A 10,643-nucleotide genomic window follows, 5' to 3' on the forward strand; every position below is an offset into this window, starting at 1 on the left:
ATGTCTCACTGAACAACAGAAATTTTGGGTTCAATTGTGGTTATAAGTCAAGGACTATCAGAAGCAGACATCTGAGTTGGTCAGTGGTCATATTTGCGAACAGATGTCCAAAATAAAACATACAGCATAGTTCTATGTAGGAGAATGGTGGTGGTGAGAAATTAGATCCAGTCATAATCCCAAAATTCTTTACTGGATATAAACATTGGCAATTTAATAAAAAGCATGCTTTTTATTAACTTTATTGATTTTCTAATTCTAATATAGGTTATTAATATTCCCAATCTGTAATGCTGTAATTATGACAGAAAGAGCCATATTTTAATGTGGATTTGTATGCTAGAGTTTTAGGGCCAAGTATAAAACATTTTCAGTTGTTTGATAATATACCCAAGGATTTAGAAGTTCTTGTGGGAGCTCTGAAGGTTCCCTGAAAGCTTGTCCACTCTCTACCAGACATCTTCTTAAACAACACTGAGAGAAAAACCGTAGAATGTTTTGCAATTCAGAGCTTCACTTTCAATGCTATTTATCAGGCAAAATGATATATAGAAGTTTGCTGTTGGGAAACTGAGATTCTGGCTCACGAGCATAACAATCAAATGAAATGTCAAATTATTCAAATTACACTGCCAATAAAATAAAGGTAGCTTCTCAGATTCATTTTCAAATGAAATAATCATAATATCAGTTGAAAATTCAAGACTTTTTTAAAAATCAGATGGTTGTTTTATATTATAAATTACTTGCAATTGCCTTCATTTTTATGAAACCTATTCAAGTGGTTTGAATCGCTCACCTAAACATTTAGGTGAGGTGCAACATTTAAATGTGACCAGTTAAAATGACTGGTTTACAATGTTCTGATTAAGAACTGCTTATTACAGAGAGCAGATTGTTTTCAAAATCGCAATCATTTTAGCGGAGATGGGCTTTCTGGAATTCCTATGTGGCACCATTAAAAACCAAGGGAGAGAATGCTTTTTTTTTCCTCTTTACAACTCTCGTTTTATTCAAAAGCAAATGCATACACAGATTTATTCCTTTCAAATCCGTGCTATTATTCTTGAACCGATCGGCAGCTCTATTTCATTTTCCTTTGCAAAAAAAGGTGATGGTAATGACAATAATAGCACCAGACTAGCTGGGGGCCAAATACACTCTGGGTAAGGCCAGCTCAGGGGAGGCCCTGCCGCTGTTTCCCCAGGGAGAACTGGCCCTTTAACCAAACAGTGGGCGTGGCGTGACGTCATAAAATATGATCCTGGGGGCCTCCCAACGTAATTCGGCCTAGTTACTACTGGGAGACTTGGACACGGGCTCGTTGGAAGTGGGAGGAGGGAAAAGAGCAAAGGAAACAAGGCAGGCCCCGTAAAGGGGATCTAGGAGGGCCAAGGTCAGGACTCCAGCCTGGGCTCCCGCTGCAGTGACTGCCAACGGTTGCCAGGCCATTGCATCATCCCCAGCGCATGACTCACCCACTTAAAGACTCGTGACCCTGAAGGGAGGGGGGGACATTTCGGGAGGAGTCATTTCCGGGTGCGACGCGGCAGTATCCACCGCGGCGGAGCCGCGTCACCCAACACTTGGAGAAGGCGGGGCGTAGCGAAAGGACGACGACGGCCCATTGGGCGGCGGCTGCCTTCGTCCCGCCAATGGAAAGGCGCGGCGTCGCCCATTGGGCAGATATGGCGCAAGGGTTGCGTCATGCCGAGAGGGGAGGGGCGCTCTCTGAAAGACTTCTGGTGACCATCCCGAGCAGGAGGCGGGAGGAGGCATTTGGGAGCCGGTGGGAGTCGAGAGCGGGAGACGATGAGCCGCGAGAGGAGAATGAGCCGCAGCCAGGAAGTTGGAGAACGTATCGCGGGCGAGAAGGGGCCGCGTGGGAAGGTGCGGAGCCTGGGAGGGGAAGAGGAACGCCTGCGCTTTAAGGAAAGCACTTTTCGGGCGCCCGAGGGAGGAGGGTTTGCATGGGTGCACAGCGGGTCAGGCGCTCTTAAGCCGGGCTCCGCTTTGCAAAGAGGCGCGGCGCTTTCGTTGCCTGAACCCCTGGCCACAATTAGCCGGTCCTTTCTCTCTCTCTGCCCGACCACGAGTTGGAAAAGCTCCTTTTCTTCGCCTCTTTTCCTGCAGGGTAGTGATAGTGCATAGATCCCGGCTTTCTACTCAGAGGTCGTGTGTGTGTGTGTGTGTATTTGCTCATCTCACGTACGCTGTTTAACATTTTAAACAACGGGCTGTAGGATTTGTGTGTGCTGTAAGAAAGGTGGGGGGAGTGTGAGTCTTATTTTTTATTATTAAAAAACACAGTTCAAAAACAGAGTTTCATAAGAAAGGGTGAGGTGGGGGGCATGTTGTAAAACCGGTATACGGTACAGGGCGTTGAGGATTCCCCCAAGCAACTCTCATTTCCTTCCTAGCAAATTTGAGTGAGGTGCCCAGATTTCCCGGGTGAACTTAAGGATTGGTAGCTGGGCTTTTGTACTGGAGCCAAACGTCCTGCTTTTCCTGGCTTGCTTATTAGTTTCCAGTGCAGAGAAGGGAGAGCTGGTGGGGCTTGTTTTCTCTTCTAAAATAATTTGGAATTGTGGGCGCTTGGCCAGCTCTGAGGCTACATCCTTTCCCACAGCTGTGTGCTTGCTGTGGCTTGGCAAGTGACCCTGAGGACAAAGCATTTTTTATAGCAAGCTTCCCCCCAAAAAAAAAAAAAATTGCAAACAAACTCTTGCCTTGCTTGAAGACTTTATCAGAATTTATTAACCTATTGGAGAAGTCTAAAAGGGATGCATTCTTGCCGGTTAAGTTTGGAAAGTCCCATTTCTCTCTCCCCTCCACCCCCAGGGTACTCTTGTTACTTGGAATGCCTGTTTCTCTAATTCCTTGGGGACCATTCTCCTGCATACGCATAAACATACATCTTTTCCACGAAGCTGCATAACAATTCTTGGATCCCTAATTCTCCTAGTTTCTTGCATCACTCGGGGCTGATGAAAACCAGTGATGCGTGTCCCCAGTGCCTGATGTGTGTTCCTGTGGGGTTCACTGTAGTGTTGCTGCTTTGCTGTTTGATTTGGGGCATTGCAGAAATCTCTGTCGAAGATGCATGGCTAGAATGGAAAGCAGCTCTCCTGGTTCCTGCCCCTGGGTGCTGGGAGTACAATCACACACCCTCAGTGTCACTATCCATGAAGCTCACTGGAAAGCAGAGATTTAGTGTATGAAAGATGTAACAAGTATCAGGTTGTAGGCATTTGATTTCATCATCAAATGAGATTTGTTCATATTTTACTAAAAGAGAACTGACCATTTGCAAGCGTCTTCACATCAGCAGTTTAGCCCAGGGGCCACCAAACTCATAATTTTAAATCCCAGGGACCACTAACCCATTCTGTGGGTGTGGCCTAATTTGTGGGTGTGACTTGGTCATGTGACATGGCTTGTATGTAAATATTATAAATATTTATATAAATATTGAATTTTTTATTTAAAAAGCAACTTTTACCCCAAAGCAGGCAGGCAGAATCACAGATTCATTCAAAGATCTATCTATCAGCCATTGGCTAGCTCAGTCTGTCACATAAAATTTGCTTGCAAGCAAACTCACAAAATTAACTCACAACACACCATGTATGTAAATATTGATTTTTTTTATTTAAAAAAGAGCAACTTTTACCCAAAAACCAGGCAAAGCAGGCAGGCAGATTGAGTTGCTCACAGAATCATTCAGATCTAAAGATCTAGAAAGCAAGAAATCTAACCATTTCCTGCTTCCTAGCTAATCTGAATCTTCACAGCAGAACACCTGATGGTCAGAAAAAGGAAAAATAGCAATTTAGCAGGCAAGTTTGCCTGGTAAGGAGTGAGTGGGGAGGGTTCCCGCGGACCAGGTGGGCAGCGCAGCCTTGTGTTTCTGCGCAGCCTGGATTAATTGCTTTGGGAGGGTGCTCTGGGGTGAGATTGCTCTGCGGCCCACCAAAATTTTCTCACAGCCCACCAGTGGGCCGTGGCCTACCAGTTGGCGAACGTTGGTTTAGCCTATGTCCCCATGCTAATTTGGCCTCTGTTTTACAAGGTGAGGATAGAGTGAATATAACTCTTTCTGATGCAGAATTCAGTGAAAAAGGGGTGACCTGCATCCAGATGTTTTTCCAAAAGGATTTGCCCTTTTTAATACAAAAATAACTTACAGTGTTGGAAATAATGCATTTAAAAGAATTTTTTAAAAATGGTCTTGAGTATGATGAGCCTAAAGTGCTATTTCCAAAAAGCCTTAATAATTGCTTTGGCTGCAATCTAAATCATGATACAAAGGCATGACATGTCTATCTCTGGATAAGAGATTTGTCCAACTCCTGTTATTTAGAAGCATCCAAAATATATTGAGATTTTCTGATGGTTGAGAAAAAAAGGAATTCACATGCAACATGTAGGTATTTATCAATGAGCTTGAAGAAGTGGATAATGCTTTGGTAAACAGCAGCAGCATAGTTCCCTGTTTTAAAGGATAGGAGTAGAAAAAATGCTAAAGGAAATTTGTGGTGCCCACATTCCATTCTGCTGTTTAATGTCAATGGGCAAATTTGGAGGTGGTGGTGGGGGCTTTCCTTGGATGGTTGTAACATGTTTATGATACACGGCACCCTCTTGATAATAATCACAGACTTTTCTCTTATTCTTTCAGTTTCGAACAAAAAATCGCACGCTAATACATCACCACACTTGAAAAAAAGGTAAGAATCCAAGAAAAGCAGATTACATGGAGGGAAAAGCATGGGAGAATTGTACTAAACTTTAAATAGGTTCATTTTAAGAACTGCACTTTTGAGAGTAAGAACTGTTGAGTTCAGTGGAGTTGCTCCAGAATAGGCATGTTTTAAGATTGGATTATAGAGTCTTCAGGCTTTCAGGTGTTCAAGGTAGGCCAAGCCAAGAAACGGGTCATGGCAGGGATTCTGGGAATGCTCTTTGTAGGATAGAGTAAAATCTTGAAAGCCCACCTTAATTTCTCTCTGCCTTACCTTAATTAAACAAAATCAAGGCTGAGTCATTTCTCATCCCTTTCTCTCTGGGTTTCAGTAATTTTTTTCTGAAAGTCATCCCCCTTTCACAGTTTGCTCATTCATTCCTCATTCCTCCTTAATTATCACTAAGAAATTTTGAAAGACAAACTAAGGAAAGTAATGTGGATGAGAAAGTGCAATGAAAGAAAGAAAAAAGCTGTAAAGAAGCAACTTTAAATCTTAACACCAGTTAAGTACCTTTAAATTTTGCCCTCTCTCCATAAGAGTACATCATAATGTCTTTCTTTCCATAGTTTACCCTTTCTAATCATCAGGCACAAGTTCATTTTTTTTCTTTTTTCAACAGAAAGTCCAAAAGGGCTTTCCAGTCATAAACAAATGCAGTTGTTGATCTTTAATCAAACAAGTCAACCTCTGCTAATTCTGTCATCTCTACCAGCCATTCACTTTACAGTATTCAGTATTCACTTTACAACCTCTGCAAAAAGATCACAAAATGCGGACCTGCTTTACAACTGTCACAGCAACGACCAAAATTGCAGTCTCAATTACAGATGTAAATCGAGGATTTCCTGTGACTCTTTCAGGAGTGTCCAGATGTTAACATAGATTACTTACTGTTCTTTCTTTGACCCCCAAACTGGTGTATTTATATTGCACAATACAATCTTCTATCTGTATAATTTACAAATATTTATGTCATAAATAAATGTCTCTAAGATGCCTCAAATTTCTGTTGTTCGTATGGTTGTTATCAGTTGAAATATGCCTAGAATGGTGGACTTATTCATGTAAAGTATTTGGGTCAGTGGAAAGGGCATACATATTTATTTGAAGATATAGATAACCTGAAACCTTAAAGTGAAGAATGTTTTTTTAATCTTTTGAAACAACAACAAATAAATGCTTACCATTCTTGGAACAGAGAATCGACATGGAACAATGTAGTTTTTGGTTTAATAATTGGTTTTTGTGGGTTGTGTAGAACAAACAGTGGTTTTTAAAGGTATTGTGATTTGTTTCTTTGTGATAGACAATGCTAGTGCTTTTCACTAAGAATAGAATATTCTTAAGTGTCTTTAAGCTTCCTTCCATTGTATATATGAAGGTTATTCCAGAATAGGTAATTTATGCAGCTAGTAGCTGTAAAATAGAATTAGTTGGTACAGGGATTAAGGTGATGGACTAGGAACCCGGAGCCTTCAAGTTCTAGTCCTTCCATAGGCATGAAAGTCAGTTGGGTGACTTTGGGCCCATCACACTCTCAGCTCAACACAGGGTGGCTGGAAATCATGGCAATCTGCTCATGTTCAAGTTGTCAGTAAACACAGACCTGCTTGGCTGTGAGAAGCTTACATAAAAGGCTAGGCTTTTTTCAAGGTGCCTGAAATTTGCTTTAGTGGTCCAATATGTTTCAGAGTGTACCTCACACAAGAAAAGCTAATTGGACATAGAGGTTCACTGTGCCACCTACCTCCACTATGCAAGTCTTCACTGCTCAGTTATGAGTCACTTGTTTTGGCAAACCTGCTTGTGGCTCTGTTAATTGCTAATTCAGAGCATACAAAAATGGATGGAGCTTTCTGCTCTGAGCATGTCCCGGCTGGCCTCAAGGCCAAGGAGGAAAGAAAAATTCCATGTCTGAGATGTAAGAAAGTTTGGCTAGCCCTCCCAGCCTGTCTTGTGATGATGACTCACTTCTTATTTCTCACAGTGCAGGAGGTTTGGTTTTGCTAACCTCCACCCATTGTTAAGACATCTGGAAAACCCCTAGCTTATCTCCCTGTTGAGTATGACTTGAAATACAGTATTTAATTCAAAGTTTGAATAAAGTACTCGTAATCCTCAACTTATTACCACAAGTGAGCCCAAAAATGTCTGTCATTAAGTTAGATATCTCTTAAGCGAGTTTTGCCCCATTTTACTATCTTTCTTATCTCATTTGTTAAGTGAATCGCTGCAGTTGGTAAATTAGTAACCTAGTTGTTAAGGGAAGCTGGCTTCTCGCTTGACTTGGCTTGTCAGAAGGTTGCAAAAGGAGATCCCATGACCTTGGGACACAGCGACAATCATAAATATGAACCGGATGCTAAGCAACTTAATTTTGATCATATGATCATGGGAATGCTCCAAAAGTCACAACTCACTTTTTTCAGTTTCATTGTAACTTTGAACGGTCGCTAAATGAACTGTTGTAAGTCGAAGACAACCGACATCGGTTCACAGCAGGTATATGGAGTGGACCAATTTCAGTCCTATTATCAAAAATATTGTCTATATTGACAGCCACATTTCTTATTCTGAAGAAGTCCTACAAAGTTCAGAACTGGCTTGTTAGGAGATAGGGTCAAGTGAGGTGTAAGATGGCCGATGCCACCGCAGAACTTAACGATTGGTCTCGTTGAAGAGCTGTTCTGTTTTGCTAATCTGGTGTTCGGCCTTTCCCAACCTAGTTGCCCATTCGGGCTGATTCTCCATATGAAGATTGCCCAAGTGCAATTTGAGGTTGCTTTTATTTTCCCCCCTCACAGTCCATGGCCGTTTTTACTGTTCTCTTAATTTTTGCTCTTAAATTTTTTCTCTGCCTCAGGTACATTGAGCAGATTTGTACGGGCTTCTTTTGGGAACATGGGAGAGAAGGCTCCCTAATATGCAAGATGAAAAGGTCTTCTATTTGCAGGTCAGGGATGTCAAACTCACATCGTCACGGCAGGGTCACATGACGTATAGGGATATTTTCCCCTTCGCTAAACTGGGCATGGGAGTAGCCAGTGCGTGACTCGTCCAGCCCATAGGCCTGGAGTTTGACAGCCCTGTTGTAGGTGATCTGAATTAAAAAGGAGCTCTGGATAAACTTTTCTTTCTCCCAGAGCAAGTCTAACTTGCTGAGCTGTGTGGCAATCTATGCAGATGTTATCCAGTTTTCTGATGGCACCCATAACTTTCATCTTTCAGAAGCAGTGTGGCTTTCTCTGAACCATGATGGCAGAATCCCTGCCCTTTCCACTGGGCACACCAGTGCCCACCTGGGAATTGGAAGCCTGGTACCAGGACTTGCAGGAAGTGCTATCCTCGGATGTATCCAACAGGACAGACCCCTCTGGGGTTGGACAGGAGCAGGTGAGTCGGTTTGCTTTTGTCTTGGTGCTTCCGGAACTGCTAAGTCCTGCATTCAAGTGGGTGGTTGGATTCTATGATGGGCTGGCTCTGCATTGCACTTTGTATCCTAAATCTGCATTGGAGAGATGTAGCCACTACCCTCAGTAACAGATCTTGTAATCCTTTAAAAATGCATACATTATACCATAAAACTACATTCCCTACTTAGGCGCCTTTCAGGTGTTCCCATAATTGCTCATGCTGGCCAGGTTTGGGGAGTTGTAGTTGCACACACACCTGGAAAGCAACTAATAAGAGGAAGAGGCCCTTATATTTTATTTCATTTATGATTCTTCCCCTCCGCCAAGTAATGATCTACAGAATTTAGTTCTAGAATGCTACAGTTGTTATACTAATCTTTCAGTACTTTCATTTTTTTTCAAGTTAAAGTCTCAATAATTCAAGTTAAAGTCCAAAGAGTTATTAGACCTATTTCAATTTAAAAATTCCTCAGTAAATAGTAGCTTCCTCAGGCCTTTCCAGGGTAGTCTTATAATGTAAGCATGTGTGCTCAGAAGCCACTTGTAACCTTTCAGTAAATGTATAATTTGAGTAGTGGGTGTATGGGAGTATTCTTTTTGGCTGGCTTCCACTATAGCAGAGTTTCTCAACCTTGGCTTTTAAAATGAGGACTTCAGCTTCCAGAATTCCCCCGTTAGCCATGCCAAAGTTGAGTTTCACTGCATTAGTAGGGGCAGTAGCTCTTTTGAATTCTGCTATATAATGCAGCATTGGTGCGGTGTCGGGGGTTTTCAGTTCAATGTGTGGAGGGTGAAGGATGTGTGTTTGTGTTTATTGTCATGGTCATGATGTGCACTGAAGATGGTGTTTGATTTCGTTGTACGAGGTTCAGTGACAATAAAGTAAACTAAACTAAATTAAACTATAGACTAATTGCACTGAACTCAGATTTAAGTTGGTAGGTACAAGTAAGAGGGTTCTATTAAGTGTTTCATTTGAGCTTCTTTTGACTCCTGTCTTTTCTGTCATGGCTCCTGCCTGTGGAACGTCAATCAACCCCTACTCATGCTGGTCCCAACCTGCTGGCCTTCCAGAAGACCCTCAAAAATAGAGTTTTTGCTGATGAGTCTCAGGATCCCATGATAGATTGAAGCCTGTTAGATGATGTTAACTGATGTGCTCTTTGTATGCTTTGCAGCCACTCTGTCTTTTAGGGGCTTTTTAGTTGTGGTTCTTAATAAGTGTTTATGTGTTTTGTTGTTATGTATGCTGCCAGGAGTTACTGTGTGAGATGGACGACCTATATAACCCACCTACCACCTTTTGAAAAGTCCTGAAGGCTTTCCCCCCAAGCATTGGGATAGGATGAAGTGACTGCCTGTCAGAAGCTTGGTTTGGTGACAGGTTTTTGTTTTTAACATTTACAGTTTTAATGTTGTTTAATTCTTGATTGGGAGCCATTCTCAGTTTGGTCGAAGATAGGCAGCTATATAACCATTTTGAATAGTGATAAATGAAATGGGTAAAAGGTGATACTTTAAATTTATAGTACTCATTGGTCGGTCATATGTTCAGAAGCAAGCCCCTCAGTGCCATAGTCCCAGCCTTCCAGAAGATTGCTCAAATGTGAGATGGACAGTATATAAATGTGTAATACATGTCTTTGAGTTGTTAGTGTGCTTGTTGAGGTGTGTTGTTTTTTAAACTCCATGACATCTTAAGAGAACACATTCACAGGCTCAGGAATTATTCTTTCCTTGGAAATGATTGGAGATGGAAGCTGACAATATGCATCCTTTTTTTAACCCGACTCTGGCTCCATTTCTTTTTCAGAAGGAATTCGATGGCTTTGATGGTGCTGCTCTCTTGTGGAACTTGGAGACTTCCAATTCCTTGGAGCTCAATGGGGATATAACGACAGGAAGCTATGAGTTGGAGCCTGATCTTACAGCAGAACTTTTGGAGCAACTGGGCCAGGAGCCTCCAGGGCCAGTGGAGTCCGATTCTAGCCATGGCTCTCCTACACAGACAGGCACAGATGATGATGAGGGGATGTCTACTAGCCGGAAGAGGCGGCAGAGTGGCCAGCCTCACGGTGGCAAGAGACAGTGCGGCAGAGAGCGGGAGCAGCAGAATGAGCGCAGAGTGGCTGAGCTGACAGCACATAATGAGCATCTCCAGCAGGAAATACAGCGCTTGACCGCCGAGGTGGAAGCTACCCGAGCAGCGCTCATCCAGCGGATGGTGAGCCTAAAGACATGATGGGGTCCTGGGACACTTTTCTGCACTGAAATTATTTCTCCTTGCTATGGACTGAAAGTGTGCAGGGCTTCATCCTTTCCAGATTGAGTGACTGTGCAACATGCTGAAAAGAGGGGCATTTGTTGACACCTTAAAGCACATCAATGCCCTGTGAAACTTACTCTGAGTAGCAAATGGACTTCCCTTGCAGAACTAATCTGTGTGGCCCAGTTATTTTAGGCAAAGAGGAGATCCCTGACT

The 10,643-nt window shown here is 42.6% G+C and overlaps 1 protein-coding gene across 2 annotated transcripts; it reads left to right on the top strand.

Annotated features, from left to right (window-relative positions):
- Nucleotides 1–1,754: 1,754 nt before the first annotated feature.
- DDIT3 (DNA damage inducible transcript 3) lies at nucleotides 1,755–10,551 on the top strand. Of its 2 annotated transcripts, none has more exons than XM_026713872.2 (4): nucleotides 1,755–1,890; nucleotides 4,682–4,729; nucleotides 7,975–8,141; nucleotides 9,975–10,551. In XM_026713872.2, exons 3-4 carry the CDS (start codon nucleotides 8,001–8,003, stop codon nucleotides 10,401–10,403), a joined length of 570 nt encoding a protein of 189 aa, XP_026569657.2. In that variant the 5' UTR covers nucleotides 1,755–1,890; nucleotides 4,682–4,729; nucleotides 7,975–8,000; the 3' UTR covers nucleotides 10,404–10,551. The 2 variants fall into 2 exon arrangements, with proteins under 2 accessions (XP_026569657.2, XP_087781576.1); XM_087925450.1 differs by having other exon boundaries at nucleotides 9,978–10,551.
- The last annotated feature ends 92 nt before the right edge of the window (nucleotides 10,552–10,643 follow it).

The sequence above is a fragment of the Pseudonaja textilis genome, chromosome 2, assembly GCF_049901715.1.
Source record: "Pseudonaja textilis isolate UNSWEBS1 chromosome 2, rPseTex1.2, whole genome shotgun sequence".
Taxonomy (NCBI): domain Eukaryota; kingdom Metazoa; phylum Chordata; class Lepidosauria; order Squamata; family Elapidae; genus Pseudonaja; species Pseudonaja textilis.

Bases quoted from the DNA above. Each gene is read 5' to 3' on its own strand.
- DDIT3 (XM_026713872.2), top strand. From the start codon at position 8,001: ATGATGGCAGAATCCCTGCCCTTTCCACTGGGCACACCAGTGCCCACC. The intron at 8,142-9,974 runs GTGAGTCGGTTT...TTTCTTTTTCAG, and splicing joins CTGGGGTTGGACAGGAGCAG to AAGGAATTCGATGGCTTTGA.